Raw genomic sequence first — 24955 nt, 5'->3', positions numbered from 1 at the left:
TATTTTAAATTTTAAATAACAAATAAAAAAATAATTTTAAATTTCACGGACTTCAAATTTATTATTAATGTTAATATTTTTATAAGCTCCTAAGACATTCTAATTAAATATAATAATAAATTTAAAAATATTAAAAGTTTAGAAATATCTTTTAACAAAAATAAATAAATAATAAACCCGCAAATGAGTGCAGTAAGCATCCATTACAATACATTTCATTTCACTCCCACCATTGCCAGAAACCTCTCTTATCCCTTCCATTTCTTTTATATTCATAGCCTGCCAGAGAAACTTCTTCTTCTTCTTCTTCTTCTTCTTCGACTGAGCTTTCTCCCCCGCCATGGCAATGGCCACTTGTTGTCCCACCGTGCACTCCTCCCTTACGATGGCCCACACTTGTTCTGTTTACCCTCAAGACCTTCCTTCCCTTCTCTCCTTCCGACCCATTGCCGCCCCTTCCACCGCCAAGATTTTCCACCCCTTAATTGTCCGTAGCAGGGGAAGGAAGCCAATCAATTGGGTTGACCTTAATTTTAGGAGAGAATCTAGGGATCATTTGGTTGTGCCTGCTTTGGCTGCTTTGGCTGCGGAAATTGAGGTGCCTGAGGCTGTGGAAGAGAATGGAGAAGAGGCAAATACAGCTACTTTAATTGTGCCCAAGATTAAGAAGGGCAAGGCTGCATTGCCTCTTAAAAGGGACAGGGTAAGCTTGAGTTTAATCTCTCTTCTATTTGCCTGTTTTTAACCTTGTTGAATGGCTTTTTGGATGTGGTTTTAGCGTTTGATTAGTGGGTTTTGCTTCATTTTAGGTTTCTTTTTACTTTTGTCACTGCTCTCGGGTTGTAATTTTGGAAACTGTTGCCTGTTAATGGAGGTGGAATTTGTCTTACGACTTTTTTGCTTGTTTTCCTGGCTACTTTCATTGGCTGTCTTCCACAAAATTAGACTGCTTCTCTGGGTTTTTTTTTTTTTTTTTTTTTTTTTTTTTTTTTTTTTTGTTGTTGTTGTTGTTTTGTTCGTTTGTTCTCTTTCTAGTTTCATTATCCTCTGGGAGTAGGGAGTAGTAGTTACGTGAGATCCTACGACGATTAGAGAGGGGAACGAAGCATTCCTTATAGGTGTGGAAACCTCTACTTGGTAGACGTGTTTTAAAATTGTGAGGCTAACGGCGATATGTAACGGGCCAAAGCGGTTAATATCTACTAGCGGTAGACTTAGGCCGTTACAAATGGTGTCAAAGCCAAACACCGGGTGGTGTGCCAACGAGGATGCTGGGCCCCAAGGGAGTGGATTGTGAGATCCCAGGGAATGAAGCATTTCTTATAAGGGTGTGGAAACATTTCCCTAGTGGACACGTTTTAAAACCGTGAGGCTGATGGCAATATAATATCTACCAGCAGTGGATTTGGGCGGTTACAAATGGTATCAGAGCCAAACATCAGGCAGTGTGCCAATGTCCTTGCTGCCCCCAAGGGGGTGGATTGTGAGATCCCGCATCGGTCGGAGAAGGGAACGAAGCATTCCTTACAAGGGTGTGGAAACCTTTCCCATGTTCTAAAACCGTGAAGCTGACGACGATACGTAACGGGCCAAGGCAAATAATATCTACTAGCAGTAGGCTTAGACTATTACAAGTTCGTATCATATCTATTTTGATCACGCCTTCATTAGTTGATCAAGAACCATTTGAGGTCGAGTTCTATTTCTTTGTTTTTCTCCTTTGTAGCATCAGCCTTTGCAGCTAGTTCTTATCCATATTTTCTTCTTTATCTTCTTTTCTTCAAACTTCTACTTTGAGCTAAACCATAGATTTAAAGAGAGGTCCATAAACAATATATGGATTACTCTTAGTTCATACTGTTAGCCATGTTCTTAAAATATGCATTTTTCACCTTTGTTCATCACTGCTGCATCAGCTCTTACATGAAATTGTGTTCTTTAAACCTGCAGACCAGATCAAAGAGGTTCCTTGAGATTCAAAAACTGAGGGAAAGCAAAAAAGAGTATGACCTGAAAACAGCAATATCTTTGTTGAAACAAATGTGTAGCACGAAATTTGTGGAAACCGCCGAAGCCCATTTTCGATTAAACATCGATCCGAAATACAACGATCAACAGCTGAGAGCAACAGTAAGTTTAAGTCCAACCCACTACTTGATTCTACTATATCTATGTCCTTCATCATCAATGCTCACTTTTCTTACAGGTTAATCTGCCCAAGGGAACTGGGCAGACAGTCAAGGTAGCTGTTCTTACTCAAGGTAAGTACTAAATTTAACTCGAGCGATATCTTCGTTGGTTAGGATATAACATTCGATGTTAGAAGTAACGTGAGTTTTTTATGAGCTTTGGTTCGATTTCTTTCACTTTTGAAGAACCATTATTTCGTTATCGTGAGACCACTGGGGAAAGGATATTTACATTTGATACAACTAGTTATATGAACCTTGATGGATATTATTGTCTGCATAGTGTTGTTAGGATCGCACAATGACACGCACTCGATCTAGATGAACACAAAAAATAGGAGAGGAAATGTAAGGAGTGATACTGGCTAGAGGTTTATATTAATGACTTCAAGTATGTAACGCAAGAGAGAATACAGTACCTTTCTAAAGAACTGACTAAGGGTATATATATATATGGTTCAGTTTAATACTATTGCTTAAAGGCTACAAATTCAAAAAGAAGTGAAAGATAAGTGAAGTGAAATATCAAGAAGCCCCGACCCGTAACAAATGATAAACTTAGAAACTTAACGAAGAACTAATACATCAAATTGAATCAAGAGAATTAACGTCGAATGTCCATTGAAATTGGAATGGACTTCCGAAAACTCCATCAAATATTGGTATTAAATGCGACTTCCTGCATCGTTCATATGCAACTCTTGATCATTAGTTTCGGTTTTCCGTGAATCTTAAAAAATCGAGTTTTCTGACCCAACTAGGAGTTATCTCATTGTTTTTCGGGGTGTTTCTTTTCTTCTTTATGTTTCGTTTTCTTTTTATCACTTGGAATTATCTGATTGCTTTCCGAATTATATAGGCGAAAAATTCGACGAAGCGAAAAATGCAGGAGCAGATTTGGTAGGTGGTGAGGATTTGATAGAACAGATTAAAGGAGGGTTTATGGAATTTGATAAGTTAATTGCCTCACCAGATATGATGCCAAAGGTATGGTTCTTACATCTTGTTCCTATCATACACTAAGCTGGCTTTCCAACACTATACATAATTCTAATAACATTCAGTAGGATTGAAGTATCTGTTCCAGTTTAATTTGAAATTAAGTGCTCATCGGTTGGAGAGGGGAACGAAACATTCCTTATTAGGGTGTGAAAATATCTCCCTAGTAGACGCGTTTAAAAACCGTGAAGGGAAACCCGAAAAGGAAAGCCCAAAGAGGACAATATATGCTAGTGCTTGACTTAGGCTGTTAGAAATGGTATTAGAGCTAGATACCGGGCGGTGTGCCAGTGAGGATACTGGGTCCCCAAGGAGGGTGGATTGTGAGATCCCACATCAGTTGGGAGGGGTACGAACCCTTCCTTATAAGGGTGTGGAAACCTCTCTCTAGCAGACACGTTTTAAAAACCTTGAGGGGGGACCCGAAAAGGAAAGCCCAAAAAGGACAATCTGCTAACAGTGGGCTTAGTGTTACAAATGGTATCAGAACTAGATATCGGGCGGTGTGCCAACGAGGACGCTAAGCTCCCAAAGGGGGTGGATTGTGAGATCCCACATTGGTTAGAGAGGGGAACGAAGCATTCCTTATATAAGGGTGTAGAAACCTCTCCCTAGCAAACGTCGTTTTAAAAACTTTGAGGGGAAGCCCGAAAATGAAAGTCCAAAGACGACAATATCTGCTAGCGGTGAACGTACATTTCTACCTCTCTCATATGCAACTAATAACTATTTCTTCAAGCTTGTATGGATAATATTCTTGGCGACCTCTTGTACTATCGATGACTTGACTTCTAAGCTAAGATACGTTACGTGTATTCATGTCAAAGATTAAAAGAAAATGAATAGAATTGATTCTCTCTTGGCCTCGTGCTGATAACCAACTGATACATTTACGAACGATTTTGGTGTTCACTTCAGAATTGGTGCGGATTTTGAGATATTTTAGTCAGCTCGAGCAACTTTAAATGAACCATTGATTTGATATAGTCCTATCCTTTCTGTTTGTTTTAGGTTGCTAGTCTAGGGAAGCTTCTAGGACCTCGAGGACTGATGCCAAATCCGAAAGCTGGCACGGTCACAACCAATATACCTCAGGTACGTGTTCGATCTATCTACATTAGTATACCTCACAAATCGACAATGAAATCGTACTGTGTGCGTTCATCCATGAGATATTGAATGATGTAGCTTTGTCCTGTTCCAGGCTATAGCGGAATTCAAGCAGGGAAAAGTCGAATACAGAGCGGATAAAACCGGGATTGTTCACTTACCTTTTGGAAAGGCAGACTTTTCCGAAGACGACCTCCTTGTGAACTTGCTTGCTGCAATAGTATGTTCTTTCCTCATCTCGAGTTCTCAAGAACTTCATTTATTTCTAAAACTCGATTTTCTTCGCCTTATTGATACAGTTCGCTTTAATCTATAATAGAAATCAGTAGAAGTAAACAAGCCAACAGGTGCTAAAGGAGTATACTGGAAGAGCGCACACATATGCTCGTCGATGGGGCCTTCGATTCGGTTGAACACAAGGGAAATGCTCGATTACAAGATTCCGTCATCAAATGCTTGAAGAATTTTACTCTTACACCTGTAAATGTGTTCATCAATTTGTTTAATCCCGACCCTCTCGGATGCGACTTTCGGTCGTCTTCAGCGGCCGAACATTGTTGAGATGGTAAGAAAGTTGGTATGGCGTTCTGAAGAAAGAAGAGAGGTTGTATGATTCATGTTGGGTTGAAGAGTTAATTTGGAAACTGCATACTCATTTTGTTTATGAACTGATACAAAGTAGCCCACTTTTGTTGTGATTATCAGTATCAATCTTTTCATGTCATCTGATGATTATTGTTTATTTCAAGAAAGGTCTCCTTGAACGGTGAGATTCCACCTCGGTTGGGGACGAGAATAAAACATTCTTTTTAAGGATGTGGAAACTTTTTTCTAACCGACGCGTTTTAAAAACTTTGAAAGGAAGCCTAAAGGGAAAAGTCCAAAAAGAACAATATTTGCTAATGGTGGGCTTGAGCCGTTACAAATGGTATTAGAGCTAGACATCGGGCGATGTCCCAGCGAGGAGGCTGAGCCCTGAAGGGGGTAGACACGAGGCGGTGTGTCGGCAAGGAAGTTGAGCCTTGTAGAGGGTGGACTAGGGGATCCCACATCAATTGGAGAAAGTAACGAGTGCCAACGAGGACGCTGAGACTTAAAAGGGGAGGAGGGAGGGGGTTGGATTGTGAGATCCCCAGTTGGATTGTGAGATCCCACATCGGTTGGGGAGGAGAAAGAAGCATTCCTCGTTGGGCCTCGAAGGGGAGTGGATGGTGAGATTCCACATCGGTTGGAGAGGAGAACGAAACATTCTTTATAAGAGTTTGGAAACCTCTCCTTAGCAGACGCGTTTTAAAATCCTTGAGGGAACCCCTAAAGGGTAAGGTCAAAGAATACAACATTTGCTAGCGGTGGGTTTGGGTTGTTACATGAACTGTCTTGGGTCTGTCCATTGGTGGGTTTGGGTTGTTACATTAACTGTCTTGGGTCTGCCCATCTCATCGACTGGTTCGTGTAGAAGAGTTAGACCCCCGAATTTTGAATCTCCCATTGTAGCTACTATGTCAGATGAACCCGAAATCCCAGTTCTACTTGAATCAACCACTTTTCAATTCAATTAGGTGATATCGTATAAGGGGAAGGATTGATTCTTATGAACTGAGCTCAAAGTATCTATTTTACTCTCACGTAAATTCTATTTGTTTAAAGTCTATTTACTGAGAAAAAGTAAAGAGAGGTGATCGAGTAAAGTCGAATTAACTCATACGTAACAATCAATGTCCAAAAAGGTTGTCGAGATCTAACTAGTAGCTATCAATTTTTTTTTTAAAAAAAATTTAACCATAATTTTATATTTTAACCATGTAATAAAATAAATTAATTTCTATATATTTTACTTAAATTGAAACCAGATAAAAAATAATAAAAATAATCTTGGTGCGACCCAATGATACCTCCGTTGACCGTTTTCTGGGTATTCTTTTTAACGGTGAGCACTGAGCTGAGCTGAGCAGAGCCTTCCATGGTTTGATCCCCACTCTCTAACAACACCATCGAAGCATGTCGAAGTTCAACTCCTTGATTTTGGTTTTGATTCTCTTCGTATTTCCGTTTGCTCTATCGGAACAAGAAGCAATTAAAGCAATAATCCATCGTTTGGATTCCAAAACTTCATCTCCTTCGATTCAGGAAGCTGCGGCGAAGGGTCTACTCCGGCGATTGCTGCCGACTCATGTGGATAGCTTCAAGTTTCAGATTGTTTCTAGGGTACCAAGATTGGGAACTTTCCGCCCCCCTTGTGTTTTCTTCAGTTCAATTTCAGTTTTTATATCTCGATCGCATTTTTAGAGAAATCTCAAGTGATAATGTGAAATGTGCCACAATCTTTGAGCCCTAATTATGCTTTTCATTCTAATTTTGTATTCTGTAATCAGCACGTTAAGCATTCTCCAAATTTCCGGGAAAAATGAACTCTAATCGTGTTTTCTGATTCTCTATTTATCATCAGGACGTTTGTGGTGGAGGAAGCTGCTTCTTGATAAGTAATTTCAAGCCCTCAAGCAGTAATGGCGCAGAGATATTGTATGTTGCCTTTCATATTGATAAAGTATGAGGAAAAGAATAAGTGTTGTTAGGAATTAGGACTCTCCAACAATGGTACGACATTGTCCACTTTGAGCATAAGCTCTCATGGCTTTGCTTTGGGCTTCCCCAAAAGGCCTCATACCAATGGAGATGTATTCCTTACTTATAAACCCATGATCATTCACTATAGACCCTCCCCAAGCCCTATGGAGCCCTCGAGCAACCTCCCTTTAATCGAGGCTCGACTCCTCTAGAGTCCTCGAACAAGGTACACCCTTTGTTTGACACTTGAGTCACTTTTGACTACATTTTCGAGACTCACAACTTCTTTGTTCGACATTTGAGGATTCTATTGACATGGCTAAATTAAGGGCATGACTCTCCACAATGGTATGATATTGTCCACTTTGAGCATAAGCTCTCATGGTTTTGCTTTGGGTTTCCCCAAAAGACGTCATACCAATAGAGATGTATTCCTTACTTATGAACCCATGATCATTCCAAATTAGCCAATGTGGGACTCCCTCCCAACAATTCTCAACAAGTGTTTCGTTGGCCTTTCCACCAACAAATGGTTAAGACGCTTTAACTTAATTTTGATCACTTTCCCTTCTATTCATTAATGTAATGCTTAGCTGTGTTCGTTAATAGAATGGTTGACTCTTCCAATCACCACTCCTAGAGGGATATGTTAGTATAAGTGTCAGTGTTTGGATATAATTAAATTTACTATAACCTATCAGCTCAAGCTTTTCGGTTTAATGGTGATTTAAGAACTATATTTTACTTATTTTAGTTTTTTTTGGCAATCTTCTCAAGGATTCGAGGCACCACCGCGGTTGAAATTACGTCTGGTCTTTACTGGTACTTAAAATATTGGTGTGGTGCTCATGTTTCCTGGGACAAGACTGGTGGAGTTCAATTAGCTTCTATTCCTAAACCAGGATCTCTGCCTCTTTTAGAGGGTAACGGAGTTGTGGTTAAGCGGCCCGTGCCATGGAACTATTACCAAAATGTTGTTACTTCAAGCTGTAAGTGCTGATTTCTTATTTGTGATTTGATTCGACCTCTGTGTTAAGAGTTATGAATGTCAAGTTCTAGCATGCAAAGGATTTTTTCTTTAAATTATATAGAATATGCAAAATAAAGTTCATTTTTGGTGAATGTGAGGTGGGGAAAGTAGATTGAGGAAGATGATTACCATATCAAGAAGGGATAGAAAACTGAATCAAAGACTTTCTGGATATCAATCCATGAAATCAATATCATGCTCATCACAATTCTTTAATCTTCTTGGTTTTTCTTCTCTTTAAATGATAAGTATTTACATTTATGCTTATTGAACTAGAGATCAGTTAGATAACACATCTTTTTCTTTTCGAGTATTATCCGATATTTCAATCCACTTTTCAGATTCCTATGTGTGGTGGGATTGGGAAAGATGGGAGAAAGAGATAGACTGGATGGCCCTCCATGGAATTAACCTTCCTTTGGCATTCACTGGGCAAGAATCAATTTGGAGAAGTGTTTTCAGGGTGAGCAATTACCAAGGCCTTATTTTATTTTAGGAACCAAATCTGCACCTTCTTGAGATTCAAATTTAATTTTTAGAGTTGAGATTCCAACTAGGTTGGGACTAGAGAATAGAACGACTCGAAATAGGATGAACTTTTGGAGACAGGCACTGTTGAGTTTATATAAGAGGGATTTGAACCCTCCGTTCAAAAAACTCGTACAACGGATTAGCAATCCGACGCTTTAGTCTACTCAGGCATCTCCTCCCAAATTGAAAAAAGATAATTACTATGATACATACATAGTATAAAAATAGAAAATGATTGTTTTGAAACGTTTATTTACTCTTGTAAGGATCTGGTTCAGATGGATTGAAGAGTTCTTGTTATTTTTTTCTTGGATGTTAATGTCCTTCCATTTTGCAAAGGCATTTGTCACAAGTCTCCCCATTTTTGGTGGAGTTTTCTTTTTCACCGTTCGAAATCGTGCATATTATTTGTAGGAAGAAATAAAGGTCATGTTCAAGGACTCCATTCCAAACTAAGAGTCTGCCTTTGTGAACAATCTCGAGTTTTTCCCTATCTCTTTTCTCTTTCTAAATGGTGTTCATAGGGTCGCTGTCAGTTAGTATTATCATATTTTCACTTTCACCTGAGTGACACTACTTTTTTTCTTTTTTACTTGTAGGATTTTAACCTCACTGTCAAAGATTTGGACAATTTCTTTGGTGGACCTGCTTTCCTTGCCTGGGCTCGCATGGGAAATCTACATGGGTGGGTGAAATTAATTGTTCTTGATTTTTTTGCCTAAACTTCTTGAACTATAGAACATAAAAATTTACCCAGAAGTCATATATTCAATCTCAACATGTTATTTACAATTTATGCATGTATGCTACATAGAAATATATGAGCACTTATAGAATGCACATCCATGTATTGGTGGGTTGCTTTATTGAGTATTGGCATTCTTAAGCACTTATTAATGAGAAAAGCTCTCAACTTGTGGAAGATAGAAGTATGGGCCTTAAGATTTAGTTTATTTTGTGCCTTCTTTGTGGCCCTCAATCACGAAAGAATTGTTATAACTTATAATATTCGTTTTTACTTTTCGTATCGTTACTTGTTAATTGAAATGTTTCTTAAGACTTGAGTGTAAATCAATTACAGAAACACTTCCAACTTACATGATGCATTCTAAGATGGCTACTGAAGATAATCCGGCTTTCCTTGATGTTTTCATCTTTTCTTTGTTCCATTCATATACACTGACATCTATCTTACCAAAGGTGGGGTGGGCCTTTATCACAAAATTGGTTGGATCAACAATTAGCTTTACAGAAACAGATACTTTCCAGAATGCGAGAGTTGGGGATGACTCCAGGTTTGCTAATTCTAGTTATTAGATAAAGATAACTTAATGGTTATGAAAGTGTGATATCCAACATCGGTTGGGGAGGAGAACGAAACACCCTTTATAAGGGCGTGGAAACCTCTCCCTAGCACACATTTTAAAAACCTTGAGGGAAAGCCCAATGAGGACAATATCTGCTAGCAGTGTGCTTGGGCATGGTATAAGAGCCAAACACCGGGCGATGTGCCAACGAGGAGGCTGTACCCCAAAGGGGTTAGACACGAGGCGGTGTGCCAGTAAGGACGTTGGGCCCCGGAGGGGGTGGATTTGGTGGGGTCCCACATTGATTGGAGAAAGGAATGAGTGCCAGTGAGGACGCTGGGCCCTGAAGGAGGGTGGATTGTGATATCCCACATCGATTGGGGAGGAGAACGAAACACCCTTTATAAGGGTGTGGAAACCTCTCCCTAGCAGACGCGTTTTAAAAACCTTGAGGGGAAGCCCGAAAGGGAAAGCCCAAAGAGGACAATATCTGCTAGCGGTGGGCTTGGGCTGTTACAAAAAGTGACGATAATTTATCATGTCATTTTGTTTGTAAACTTGATTATTTAACATAGGCTTTTCTTTCTTTTCTTTTCAGTTCTACCATCATTCTCTGGAAATGTTCCAGCAGCTTTGGCAAAAAGATTTCCCTCAGCAGACATAACTAGATTAGGAAATTGGTATCCCATTTTTGTTTCCCTTTATATGGGATATGATAATTCTTAATTTTTTTTTCTTATGATAAGTTTCCCATTACTAAATATAATTTCTACGAACTAAAGCTTTCCATTTTGTTTTCCCCTGTTAGGAATTCAATTAATGCTGATCCTAGTACATGCTGTACATACCTTCTTAATCCTTCTGATCCTCTGTTTGTCAAGATTGGGGAGGCTTTTATCAGACAACAAATTAAAGGTGCACTTCCATCCGTTGGCTTTGACTTAAAAGCTCTTCTCGAATTTGCTATGACGTAAAATTAGCTTATCGGCCAAGTCGTTGCTCTTCTCATGCTTTAATATCGGTATCTCATCATGCACGCTTATCACCATGTCGAAAGAACAATAGTCTGTTTTTCAGTTAACAATTAGAAAGTAAAGGATTGTTTTTCAAAATCGTTGTTGAAAATTGAGATTGAATGAATGGTAAAAGTTAATAGTATTGTGTTCATCAAAGCTGCTATTCACAAATTCATGCTTTTTTAAGTGATAACGATTCCCTTTTTTAATAGGTTATTTGCGTTTACACATCAAAAGAAAACACAATAAAATTACAAAAAAGATTCTAAATGCAGTTAGCAAAGACATTATTTTTAGAATTATTGTTCAAAATAATAGAATCTACCCCATATCAACATACTTTACATTGGGAGCCTGTCTGCGTTGCATAAACGGATGCATTCTTTTAAGACGGGTATAATTTGTTGTGTATGATCATATGATGCATGTCAACTAGCTCTATCAATTTCAGCTTTAAGTATGTTAAAATATTTTTATAGATTAATAGTATGCTGTTGTCATGCTATTGGAAATATAGATTGTTCACAAAAGATATCTCTTCAAGTTACACATTACTTTTGACATTGAACTATTATGCTTTTGTTTTTCACATTTTCTGTATTTTCTGCAGAGTATGGGGATGTAACAGACATTTACAACTGGTAACAATTATTTGTAGTACTGAATATTATCTTTATCACGTTTTTTCTTGATGTATATTGTTTTCCTGTTGATGGATAAGCACTTTCCCTGTGCATTAAGTCACTGTATATTATATGGATCGATGTGTTGGAACATCACTTTTTGTAAGGTTTTCTTAGTTAGTATTAACCTTTCTCAATGCTCAACACTTTTTGTAAGGTTTTCTTAGTTAGTATTAACCTTTCTCAATGCTTAGTTTTCATTTGTGTCTTATAGGAAAATATTCCAATTCCCAAAGGAACACAGTTTAAATGGATCAGAATGCCCTTTATGAGTTATTGCACCAACTCATGGGCAATCTGGAAGCATATTGCATCCAAGTGGTTGTGAGATCCCACATCGGTTGGAGAGGGGAACGAAACATTCCTTATAAGGGTGTGGAAACCTCTCCCTAGCAGACGCGTTTTAAAACCTTGAGGGGAAGCATAGAAGGGAAAGCCCAAAGAGGACAATATCTGCTAGTGGTGGGCTTGGGCAATTACAAATTGTTGGGAAAAGGGATAGTGAAAGAGATATGAAAAGATGAAATAGATGAAAGGTGTGTTGCTTTATTATTATTTTCTCACTCAATGCTTAAATACTTACACAATTCCAATATTTATAGGCTTACACACTGGACCAGAAATAGTAAATTATGGAAATTTAGATAAATTCAAATCTACTAACAATCTCCTGAAATCTCCTAAAATCTTGGTAGTTCGAATATTTTGAATCATATCTCAACACTTTGAATCATATTTCAACACAAATGGTATCAGAGTCAGACTCCGGAAGATGTGCCAGCGAGGACACTGGGTCTCCAGGGGGGGGGGGGATTGTGAGATTCCACATCGGTTGGAGAGGGGAACGAAGCATTCATTATAAGGGTGTGGAAACCTCTCCCTAGTAGACGCGTTTTAAAACCTTGAGGGGAAGCCTAGAAGGGAAAGCCCAAAGAAGTCAATATCTGCTAATGGTGGGCTTGGGCTATTAAAGTAGTAGAGAGAGAGAGAGAAAAATTTGAATCTAAAACCGAATACACAATGGCTGTCCATAGTTCATTTTGCATTATTATTCATTCCAGCAAAGAACTAAATGTGTCCATTGTTTCCAAATGAGGACCCTTAGGCTTGTTGGTTTGGAACATGTTAAAAAACACTAGAATTTAAGTGCATGAAACAAGTTTAATCTCTAACAGATCATTGCAATAACTAGATTTAGAGAAATTCCTTCACTTCCCTTATTTATCATATCTTGCTGCCATGGAGAACTGAATGATATATATCCTGTTCATTGCAGTGATACATTCAATGAAAATACTCCACCTACCAATGACACTTCATATATTTCATCACTTGGAGCTTCTGTCTATAAAGCCATGGTGAAAGCTGATAAGGATGCTGTGTGGCTTATGCAAGTATGCTCCTCATGTTACAATAGATAGTTTTGTGTCCTTAATTAATTGACTAGTCATAGCCGCATACGGTGTACTTAGTCCAACTATCATTAACAATAAGAACTTTAAGAAATTCACTATCTAAACAAGTTTTGTTTTTGGTTTCATGTTAAACTTTTTTGTTTATAGAGTAAAATTTTATTTCTTATAATCCTTTGGTTTCTGGAACTTTATTTTGGAACCACACTGTTTATGGAGTTCAGCAGATTCAAAATTGTAGAATAGAAAGACGGGTTCATTCAAATTTCGGGGATGTTTATGCAAATCAAACTTTTTACAAATTTTAGTTTGATGAGTTTTTTTTTCTATATTTGTATTAAATTGATTGTTCTATCTGTGTGCAGGGATGGCTCTTCTATTCAGACTCTACTTTTTGGAAACCTGAACAAATGAAAGTATGTACGCTGTTAGTGAAAGAGGGATTTATTGAATGATTAATGAGAAGATTGAATTATGAAGAGCAAGAATGCTCCATATTTATACAGAGATAACAAAAGATATTCAGAAAATCTACCTAAAAATCTGCAGAAAATCTGGTAAGAAACGAGTAAACAAATCAAAATAAAATCTAATCAAATCAAAACTAAATCAAATAAAAAACTAGATCTAACTCCTAACGGAGAGTTAATTAGATACTAACTGACAGCATTCTAAACAAATACGTGATCTTTAACACTCCTCCTTATTTAGATGCTGTGAACTCCAAGCTTTTTTCTGAACACCCATCTTGCTTCAATTATTTTTCTGTTTAGAGGTCGATCAACCAACTCTCAGATTTTGTTTTTCTCGATCATTGAAAGCTCCTCCTTGGACAGGTGCATCATCAACCAAAGCATCTTGTCGTTCATCTTTAGACTCTTCTAACATGCTACCAAAGATTAAATTGTTTGGTGCATTAGAAATCAGATTCACCTTCGTCAGTTCTTCCCAATTCCATGGCTCATTTCCAGCAAAATGAACATCTTGGCTCACAATAACACAACTAATGTGTGGTTCAAAAACTCTGTGAGCTTTCGATATAGTGCCATACCCAACAAAGATGCTAACTTCTGACTTTTTGTCAAGCTTATCACGCTCGACCTGTGGAATGTAAGTGAAGCAAAGACACCCAAATACTCTAAGGAACTTTAAAGAAAGTTTATAACCATACCAAACCTCAAATGGTGTCAAGTCCTTCACAGCTTTTGTTGAAATTAGATTTTGCAAACACATAATAGTGTTTCCTGCTTTTTCCCAAAAACGTTTTGGAAGATCCTTCTCATGAAGCATGCATCTCGTTATCTCCATTATGAATCTATTCCTCCTTTCATTGACGTCATTCTGTTGAGGAGTGTATGGTGCTGTCGATTGATGTTCAATTCTAGCCTCTTCCCAAAACCTGCTAAAAGTTTCTAAAGTGTACTCCTTGCTATTATCTGATCTTATAGTCTGAATCAAGCATGCACTTTCATTCTTAACTTTGACTTTGAATTTCCAAAATACACCCGCAACTTCTGATTTTTGCTTCAGCAAGAATATCCAACACATTCTCGTTAGATCATTAATAAAAGCAATGTAATAAAGATTACCATTTAATGATGGTGTTCGCTGAGGACCACAAAGATCAATATGAACCAGCTGCAGTTTTTTCGAGACTCTCCATGCCTGTTTAGGAAAGGGTTGCCTATGTTGCTTCCCAAAAATACAAGCACGGTAAGGAGGCATGTCATCATCAATGTCAGTGAGTTCTTCTACCAACTTCTTTAACTGCATCTGAAGCAAACCTCGATGATGAAAGTGTCTAAGTCTTTTGTGCCAAATCTCAGTGGCACTAACTCTGGATATAAAGGCCGTCGGATTTAGAGCAAAGCTTTTTCCTTCCATTTTGACATTGAACAAGTCTTTGCCACTAGCATCTTTGATCAAGCACTGCGTATTCTCAAACAACACTTTATAGCCTTTATCAAGTAACTGACCAACACTTAAGATATTTTGATCAATTTTAGGCACAAATAAAACATCTGGAATAAATTTTGTACCTTCCTAACTTGTTATAGCTACTGTGCCTTTACCCTTGACTTCCAAGTGTTCACCATTGCCAATCCTCACTCTCTTATCTTCTTCGGTGTCTCTTAATTCCTCAAAAGACTCCTTGTCATATGTCATGTGATTTGTGCACCCACTGTCAATCAACCAGCTCTCGCTTGATTCTTTGCTTGAGGAAGAAGTGACCATACACAATTGATCTTCTTCTTCTTCTTGATCAACTACCTGTGCATCTACTTCTTTCACCAGATCTTTGGCTTTGCAGATCACAGCTTCATGTCCAAGTTGATTGCATTTGGAGCAGAAGGCGTCAGGTCTTCTCCAACACTTGTATGGTGGATGACCTTTCTTCTCACAATGGCGGCAAGGTGGATAGGATTTTTTGAAACCTCCTCCTTTTGTCTTTTGATAATTGGCAGATGAATCTCCATACGTCAATTGATTTTTGAAATTTTTGTTGTTTTTATACCTGCAACTATCTTGATGCTTAACAAGTAAGGCACCTTCAATCACCCCTTCTTGTCTCATAGACCTCCTTTGCTCTTGCGCTTGTAAAGCATTCAAGAGCTCTATAAGAGAAATCTTTGACAAGTCTTTGGTGTTCTCCAGAGTAATAATGGTAGAGTAGTAATGGTGGCTTCAAACTTCTCTGGAAGAGTGACTAGCAGCTTTTCAATGATCCTGGAATCATTTAATACAGAACCAAGCAATCTCACCTTGTTGGCGATGCTGAGAAGTCTGTCAGAATACTCTTTTACCGACTCTGACTCCTTCATCTTCTGCAACTCGAAATCCCTGATCAAATTCAGGACTTTCATTCCACGAATCCTCTCATCTCCTTCATATTCAGCCTTGAGATAATCCCAGATTTCTTTTGCTGTTTTGAGGGACATTATTCGCATGAAGATCATTTCAGATACAACGGCAAATAGGCAAGCTTTTGCCTTTGATTTCCTTGTCTTCTTTTCCTTCTGTAATTTGATTTGTGCTACAGTAGGATTTGCTGGAAGCAGAGGGACCTCGTAATCCTCTTCTATTGCTTCCCAAAGATCCAAGGCCTCCAAATAAGTCTCCATACGAACTGCCCACATTTGATAATTGTCTCCATCGAAGACTGGTGGTGCAACAGCTGAAAAACTTGATTCTCCCATTTTGATCTCACAGATCCCTTAAGAAGATAGCTCTGATACCAATTGTTAGTGAAAGAGGGATTTACTGAATGATTAATGAGAAGATTGAATTATGAAGAGCAAGAATGCTCCATATTTATACAGAGATAACAAAAGATATTCAGAAAATTTACCTAAAAATCTGCAGAAAATCTGGTAACAAACGAGTAAACAAATCAAAATAAAATCTAATCAAATCAAAACTAAATCAAATAAAAAACTAGATCTAACTCCTAACGGAGAGTTAATTAGATACTAACTGACAGCATTCTAAACAAATACGTGATCTTTAACATACGCACACAAACCACATAGAATTTCTTAACAGTCATTGTTACTGGTAAAGGATGTATTTGATCTAAAGAGTCTCACCCAATGTCCTCATCTCTTGTTTAAAGTTGTACTGGTTTATAGTTATGTGGAATAGTTGGAGGTTGTTAGAGGGAATTGTTTAGGGTAGGGGAACAGGAATGAGGCTGGGAAATATATGGGTGTATCGAAAGAGATACAGTTCTTGCTTTGGAATATACATTGGTACCTCTCGAATTGTCCTAAGAGTAACTGTTCTTGAGCATGGATCTAGACTTCGGAAGTCTAATGGAAATGAAGGGTGTTTCGGTATCCGTGAATTGGAAGAGAACGTTGGACAGAAAACGAACTTATAGAAGTTCTAAAAGTAGGCTGAATCAAAGAAAAGAAATCAGAACCCATCTGCTTGCAATATGGGTTGATGGGGGTGGATGATGTCAAATCCAAGTGGGTCTAACAAAAAATCATTTATCTATCGTCTATTTGTGAGATTCCACGATGATTGGAGAGGGGAACGAGTGCTAGCGAAGATGCTGGACTCCGAATGGGGGTAGATTGTGAGATCCGACATTGGTTGGGAGGAGAACGAAGCATTCTTTATAAGGTGTGGGAACCTCCCCTAGCAGACACATTTTAAAAACCATGAAGGGAAGCCCGAAAGGGAAAGCCCAAAGAGGACAATATCGGCTAGCAGTGGGCTTGGACTGTTACAAATGGTATCAGAGCTAGATACCGGGCGGTGTGCTAGCGAGGATGCTGGTCCCGAAGGGGGTGGATTGTGAGATCCCTCATCGACTGGGGAGGGGAACGAGAATCAGCGAGGACGTTGGACCTTGAAAAGGGGTAGATTGTGAGATCCCACATCGGTTGGGAAGGAGAACGAAGCATTCTTTATAAGGATGTAGAAACCTTCCCCTAGTAGACGCATTTTAAAAACCTTGAGGGGAAGCCAAAAGGGAAAACCCAAATAGAATAATATCTGCTAGCGGTGGGCTTGAGCTGTTACAACGTTGTCTTTTTCCTGTGCCTGTTATGTAATCCACGGTCAAACTATTAGGTGCTAGCAACATATGCTGAATGTAAATATCTAGTTAATGTCAAAGTGACTCTTTTTCTGGCCTTTTGGTTGTCTCATAATACCATTTATTAGCCATCTTTTATGGGATCTGCAGGCACTACTTCATTCAGTCCCATTTGGGAAAATGATTGTTCTTGATCTTTTTGCGGACGTCAAGCCTATTTGGAAAACATCATCTCAATTTTATGGCACACCCTATGTATGGTCAGTAACCCATTTCTTCCCATTTTCAAAGAAGCATCGGAACGTCTCAGTAATGTCCTTTCAATGTTTTTATTTCACAAGTTTATTAAAACCTAGTTTGATTTCAGGTGTATGTTGCATAACTTTGGTGGAAATATAGAAATGTATGGTGTATTGGATGCAATCTCTTCCGGTCCGGTCGATGCCCTTGCAAGTGAAAACTCAACAATGGTATGTTTCATTCTGTATTGTATAATTTACTAAGGTCTTATGTACGTGATGCATTTTGCACATGAACTCCTTGTTAGGAAGCACGGAGCTCTACAATTGTATGATATTGTCTACTTTGAGCATAAATTCTCGTGATTTTACTTTTGGTTTTCCCAAAAGGCCTCATACCAATAGAGATAGTATTCCTTACAAACTCATGATCATCCTCTTAATTAGCCAATGTGGAACTCCCCCTAACAATCTTCTCCTCGAACAAAATACATCATAGAGCCTCCCCTGAGGCTTATAAAGCCCTCGAACAATCTCCCTTTAATTGAGGCTCGACTCCTTTCTTGGAGCCCTCGAACAAAGTACACCCTTTGTTCGACACTTGAGTCACTTTTTTAACACTTTCGAGGCTCACAACTTCTTTGCTCGACATTTGAGGATTCTATTGACATTACTAAGTTAAGGATATGACTCTGATACCATGTTAGGAATCACGGACCTCCACAATGGTATGATATTGTCCATTTTGAGCATAAATTCTCATGGCTTTACTTTTGGTTTTTTTAAAAGGCCTCATACCATTGGAGGTCGTATTCCTTACTTATAAACCCATGATCATCCTTTTAATTAGCCAATATCGGACTTCCTCCCAACAATCCTCAACACTCCTATGAGCATGCAGCTAGCTAATATTTCTTAGAGAACAGAAGATATGTTTGTTCGCTGTATATTTTGTCGACCATAGTTCTATATTTCTTCGTTTCATCCCATTCATGCATGTGAAAGTAGAATGTAAAGATTGGAACTCTTGATATTTGATCCTCTTACACATGGTGTTTCCTTCCCTATGGTAGGTTGGCGTTGGCATGTGCATGGAAGGAATAGAGCATAATTCGGTCGTTTATGAATTGATGTCTGAAATGGCATTTCGCAGCAAAAAAGTTGAAGTCCAGGTAGTTTTGATCTAAATGCCTTTTAATAGTTCATCAATGAATGGTTTTTGTTTCCTTTAAAAAAGAAATACATAGTTGAGGCAATATCTATGTTCAGTGATTCACACCATTATGAGATCCCACGTCTATTAGAGAGGGGAGCAAAATATAACTTATAAGAGTGTGGAAACATCTCCCTAACAGACGTGCTTTAAAACCTTGAGGGGAAGCTCGGAAAGGAAAAGCCCAAAAAAGACAATATTTGCTAGCGGTGGACTTGGACTGTTATAATGTTGCAACCTGCATAATAAAGTGATGACTTATTAGATGTTGGCTTTTTTAGTAGTTTGTCAATCCTTCTCTCCATAGATCTGAGAATTTGAAGGAACCATAGAGATTTACACGGTTCAGAGTCGTGTATGTTTTAACCACCCGAAGATAAAAGTATGAAGAACCACAATATCTTGGTTTGAAAGAAACTTCATGCTATTTTAATGTGAAGAGGGGAACAAAGCATTTCTTATAAGGGTGTGGAAACCTCTCCCTAACAGACGCGTTTTAAAACCATGAGACTGACAGCGATATGTAACACGGACAATATCTGCTAGCGGTGGAATTGGGCTGTTACAAATGGTATCAGAGCCAGGTTCAGTGCGGTGTGCCAGCGAGGACGTTGGACCCTCTAGGGGGGTGGATTGTTAGGTCCCACATCGGTTGGAAAGGAGAACGAAGCATTCCTTATAAGGGTGTGGAAACCTCTCCCTAGCAGACGCATTTTAAAACCGTGAGACTAACGGCGATATGTAATGCAGACAATATCTGCTAGCGGTGGAATTAGGCTGTTACAAATGGTATTAGAGCCAGGTTCAGGGCGGCGTGCCAGTGAGGACGCTGGACCCCCTAGGGGGGTGGATTGTTAGGTCCCACATTGGTTGGAGAGGAGAACGAAGCATTCCTTATAAGGGTGTGGAAACCTCTCCCTAGCAGACGCATTTTAAAACCGTGAGACTAACGCCGATATGTAATGCAGACAATATCTGCTAACGGTGGAATTAGGCTGTTACAAATGATATCAGAGCCAGGTTCAAGGCGGTGTGCCAGCGAGGACACTGGACCCCCTAGGGGGGTGGATTGTTAGGTCCCACATCGGTTGGAAAGGAGAACGAAGCATTCCTTATAAGGGTGTGGAAACCTCTCCCTAACATACGCATTTTAAAACCATGAGACTGACAGCAATATGTAACACGGACAATATCTGCTAGCGAATTGGGCTGTTACAAATGGTATCAGAGCCAGGTTCAGGGCGGTGTGCCAGCGAGGACACTAGACCCCCTAGGGGGGTGGATTGTTAGGTCCCACATCGGTTGGAAAGGAGAACGAAGCATTCCTTATAAGGGTGTGGAAACCTCTCCCTAGCAGACACATTTTAAAACCGTGAGACTAACGGCGATATGTAATGCAGACAATATCTGCTAGCGGTGGAATTAGGCTGTTACAAATGGTATCAGAGCCAGGTTCAGGGCGGCGTGCCAATGAGGACGCTGGACCCCCTAGGGGGGTGGATTGTTAGGTCCCACATTGGTTGGAGAGGAGAACGAAGCATTCCTTATAAGGGTGTGGAAACCTCTCCCTAATATACGCGTTTTAAAACTCCGAGGCAGACGACAATACGTAACGGGCCAAAGCGGACAATATCTGTTAGCAGTGAGCTTAGGCTGTTGCATTTGAACATTGGCTATAGTGAGTCCACGTACTTTGATAGCTTTTACATATTCTCTTGGAACTGATATTATCTTCTTTGTTCTCATTCTCTCTCTGTCACAATTCTTATTCTTCTCCTGTAATATCCACTGCTGACACAATTATGTGTTCTTGCATATAATGGATTTATGTAAACTTCCATGAAATAATTCTATGATGATCATGTAAGGGGCCATAATGAAATCTTGTAATCACCTGTAGGATTGGTTGAAGACCTACTCCCGTTGTCGTTATGGCAAAGCAGATCGTTACGTCGAGGCAGCTTGGAACGTTCTTTATCATACAATTTACAATTGCACTGATGGCATTGCGGTATGTAAAGTTGAGGCATAATGTTCAGAAAAGAAATTTATATTGTTTAACCATAAAAATAACCTTGAAAGTTCTAAAAAAAAGCCTTTAGAAGTGCTTCAAGTAGAAGCAGTTTTTTCTAAAGTCATCTCAAACTAGTTACGTGTAGATTCGACTATTTTTCGAAATCGTGAAAATTGGTTGTTTTGCCTAAAAAGCTCTGTTGAAATTGTGAAACTTTGGAGACTGTTCTTATTTCTAATTCAAGAGAATCATTTAGTTAACACAAGATGAAATGCACACTTCTCTTGTCTTTTTATTTTTACTGGATTTGTTGCATTTAATGTTTGTGTCTTGAAGACTTGATATGGGTGAGCTATGTGTCAAAGTCATGCTCGTTCAAGGCGTGTTGTTTATGGCCGCATGCCCATGTCACGCCAAACCCTTTATTTGATATCATGTTGTATTGTCTTACTATTGTATTTTTCGTTTATATGACTGTTTGGCAAAATCACGTCTAGGTCTGCTATACCTGAATCGCCTCAAAATATATCATAGGGGGATGCGACTAGTCATTAATTCTCTCTATGACTGTTCGGCGAAATCACGTCTAGGCTTGCCTGACCTGAATCGCCTCAAAATGTATTATAGCGATGTGATGTCCCACATTGGTTGGGGAGGAGAACAAATCACCCTTTATAAGGGTGTGGAAACCTTCCCCTAGCAGACGCGTTTTAAAGCCTTGAGGGGAAGCCCAAAGAGGACAATATCTGCTAGCGGTGGATCTGGGTCGTTACAAATGGTATCAGAGCTAGACATTAGACGATGTGTCAGCCTTCTCGTTGTTCCCCAAAGGTGGGTAGACACGAGGCGGTGTGCCAGTAAGGACGCTGGCCTCAAAGGGGGGTGGATTTGGTGGCGGTTCCACATCGATTGGAGAAAGGGTCAGCGAGGACGCTGGGCCCCCAAGGGGGGTGGATTGTGATGTACCACATTGATTGGGGAGGAGAACAAATCACCCTTTATAAGGGTGTGGAAGCCTTCCCCTAGCAGACGCGTTTTTAAAGTCTTGAGGGGAAGCCTGAAAGGAAAAGCCCAAAGAGGACAATATCTGCTAGCGGTGGATCGGGTCGTTACAAGTGGGATGCTACTAATTGTCAGTTCTCCCCACCCAGAGTTATATGCTATATAAGTCGTTGTGTTTCCTTTATCACTTATAGCCTATAACATTGCTTTCAAAACCTTCTTTCAATATTGCTTTCAAACTCTCTTTCAAAAATCCCTCCGCCCCCGTTTTCTAAAACCTTCTTCTCAAAATGGGGCCAGAGGCTTGAGCATACGTTGCCCGGCCGCAGGCAACACGAATTCAGATTGGCTTAACTCACTCGGTGTTAGGAGTGAGTTCTGCACAATCACAAAGTCCGCTACCAAGAAAAGTGCGACTGTAACACCATGCCCACCTGCAATATGGATTCTTTTAAACTAATATGTGTGCTTCTACCATGTTTTCTATCAAGTTAACTCCGTCTTGCCTGATTTCACTGATCCATTCCTTTGAACTTGTTGTTTTCCAGGACCATAACAATGATTTCATTGTCAAACTTCCAGATTGGGATCCATCTTCAAGCTTTGATCAGAAAATGCCACATCTATGGTATTCCACTCAGGAGGTTATCAATGCCTTGCAGCTACTCCTTAAAGCCGGTGATAATCTCCGCAACAGCGCTACATATAGGTAAAACGACACGTTTTCCATATGCATATGGTCGAGTCGTAAGGATGTCTGATAAGATCCAATGCAACATGTTCATAGAGAAGCTAACAATGAAGCTTTATTGAATGTCATTGAACAGATATGACTTGGTTGACTTAACGCGGCAAGTGCTAGGGAAGCTGGCAAATGAAGAATATTTGAAAGCTATATCTTCTTTTCAGCGCAAGAATGTGGCGGCTCTGAATCATCACAGCAAGAGATTTGTTCAATTAATAAGAGATATTGACAGATTGCTTGCTTCTGATTCAAATTTTCTGCTTGGAACATGGCTTGAAAGTGCAAAGAAGCTTGCCACAAATCCATCTGAGATGAAGCAGGTCAGGAATAACCCCTTTCTAATGGCATGATACTTGAACCATATTGCTACCTTTTTTGGTTAAGTAAAGAAAGCTTCAAATTTTCTCTTCTTGATTCAGTATGAATGGAATGCAAGAACTCAAGTGACTATGTGGTATGATAACACTGAGGTCAATCAGAGCAAGCTTCATGATTATGGTAATATTATTAACTTTAATACTGTGAGATCCTACGTCGGTTGGAGAGGGGAACGTAGCATTGTTTACAAGGGTGTGGAGACCTTTCCCTAACAGATGCGTTTTGAAATCTTGAGGAGAAGTCCTTGAAGGGAAAACCCAAAGAGGATAATATCTGCTAGCGGTGGGTTTGGGTTGTTACACATGGTATCAGAGCCAGTCACCGGGCGGTGTGCCAACGAGGACGTTGGGCTCCAAGGGGGGTGGATTGTGAGATCCCACATCGGTTGGAGAGGGGAACGAAGCATTCCTTATAAAGGTGTGGAAACCTCTCTCTAGCAAATGCGTTTTAAAACCTTGAGGCGTAATCGTAGAAGGGAAAACCCAAAGAGGACAATATCTGTTAGCGGTGGGTTTGGGCTGTTACAAACAGTATTAGAGCCAGTCACCAGGCGGTGTGCCAACGAGGTCGCTGGACTCCAAGGGGGGTAAATTGTGAGATCTCACATCGGTTGGAGAGGGGAACGAAGTATTCCTTATAAAGGTGTGAAAACCTCTCTCTAGCAGACGCGTTTTAAAATCTTGAGGCGTAATCCTTGAAGGGAAAACCCGAAGAGGACAATATCTGTTAGCGGTGGGTTTGGGCTGTTACAAATGGTATCAGAGACAGTCACTAGGCGGTGTGCCAGTGAGGACGTTGGGCCCCAAGGGGGTGGATTGTGAGATCCCACATTGGTTGGAGAGGGGAACGGAACATTCCTTATAAAGGTGTAGAAACCTCTTCCTAGCAGACGCGTTTTAAAGCCTTGAGGGGAAGCCCTTGAAGGAAAAGCCCAAAGAGGACAATATCTACGAGCGGTGGGTTTGGGCTGTTACAAATGGTATCAGATCCAGTCACTAAGCAATGTGCCAGTAGGGACGTTGGGCCACAAGGGTGGTGGATTGTGAGATCTCACATCGGTTGGAGAGAGGAACGAAGCATTCCTTGTAAAGGTGTGGAAACGTCTCCCTAACAGACGCGTTTTAAAACCATAAGGGAAAGCTCAAAGAGTACAATATCTGCTAGCGGCGGGTTTGGGCGGTTACAAATACTATTATATATCATGCTCTCTCTTTGAAATGAACATATTGTTGGCTCTTTATCAGCAAATAAGTACTGGAGTGGGCTTGTTGAAGGCTACTATCTTCCAAGAGCTTTGACATACTTTTATTACGTATCAAAAAGCCTGAGAAAAAATGAGAGCTTCCATTTGGAAGAGTGGAGAAGAGAATGGATTCTGTTCTCAAACAAATGGCAAGCTGCTTCAGAAACATACCCAGTTAAAGCTGAAGGGAATTCAATTTCTATTTCTAGAGCCTTCTATGAAAAGTACTTTGGTTGAGACAATTTCTCTATGTTCTTCCAGAACAAACATGGTATGACCATTTCAGTTCTTTGTCTTTTCCTTCTTCCGATGTTAAAAGGTTTTTCTTGGTCTCTGTCAGTTGTTTCTGTGTTGCAATGAGATCCCTTATGAACTCTAAATGTTCTGTCTCTGTGCCAAAGAATTTCTTTGCTTTATTGGACTCCCTTTGGGTGCCTTCGTTTTTCTCAATGAAAGCTCGTTTTCTCGTTAAGAAAGATAGTATTGCTCGTCATTTAAGCAACTATTCTCTGCAAATTTAGAGCAAATCCATCTCCACAGCTACTCGGTAATCGATCATGTAGTCGCCAACGAGCATCTAGATCCTTGAACTCTCCGACATATTGCTGAGGTACGTAAAACACTTCTAAGTTGCGAAATGCGAGATTTGAATTATTTCTTCGTCAAGTTTATAACTATTTAGTTCTTGCACTTTCAATTGTTATAAAAATGTATCTAATAATTTAGTCCTTAA

The 24955-nt window shown here is 39.6% G+C and overlaps 2 protein-coding genes across 2 annotated transcripts; both read left to right on the top strand.

The window, feature by feature from the left end:
• Window positions 1-229: 229 nt before the first annotated feature.
• LOC111779292 (large ribosomal subunit protein uL1c) lies at window positions 230-5022 on the top strand. The gene is made up of 7 exons (XM_023659413.2): window positions 230-703; window positions 1951-2130; window positions 2207-2261; window positions 3049-3176; window positions 4200-4283; window positions 4393-4518; window positions 4618-5022. The coding sequence occupies exons 1-7, from the start codon at window positions 341-343 to the stop codon at window positions 4756-4758; spliced, it is 1077 nt and encodes a 358-aa protein (XP_023515181.1). The 5' UTR covers window positions 230-340; the 3' UTR covers window positions 4759-5022.
• Window positions 5023-6196: 1174 nt separating this feature from the next.
• Window positions 6197-24647, top strand: CYL1 (alpha-N-acetylglucosaminidase family / NAGLU family). Its single transcript, XM_087119269.1, has 19 exons — window positions 6197-6503; window positions 6745-6818; window positions 7641-7852; window positions 8235-8356; window positions 9024-9109; window positions 9625-9719; window positions 10330-10411; window positions 10540-10646; window positions 11358-11388; window positions 12707-12824; window positions 13208-13258; window positions 17539-17648; window positions 17756-17858; window positions 18701-18799; window positions 20741-20851; window positions 22405-22565; window positions 22684-22921; window positions 23021-23099; window positions 24224-24647. Exons 1-19 carry the CDS (start codon window positions 6297-6299, stop codon window positions 24457-24459), a joined length of 2322 nt encoding a protein of 773 aa, XP_086975395.1. The 5' UTR covers window positions 6197-6296; the 3' UTR covers window positions 24460-24647.
• Window positions 24648-24955: the final 308 nt, after the last annotated feature.

This window comes from Cucurbita pepo, chromosome 17 (assembly GCF_057944985.1).
Source record: "Cucurbita pepo subsp. pepo isolate OVF chromosome 17, ASM5794498v1, whole genome shotgun sequence".
Taxonomy (NCBI): Eukaryota; Viridiplantae; Streptophyta; class Magnoliopsida; order Cucurbitales; family Cucurbitaceae; genus Cucurbita; species Cucurbita pepo.
This window is presented reverse-complemented; position numbering and strand designations above follow the sequence as displayed.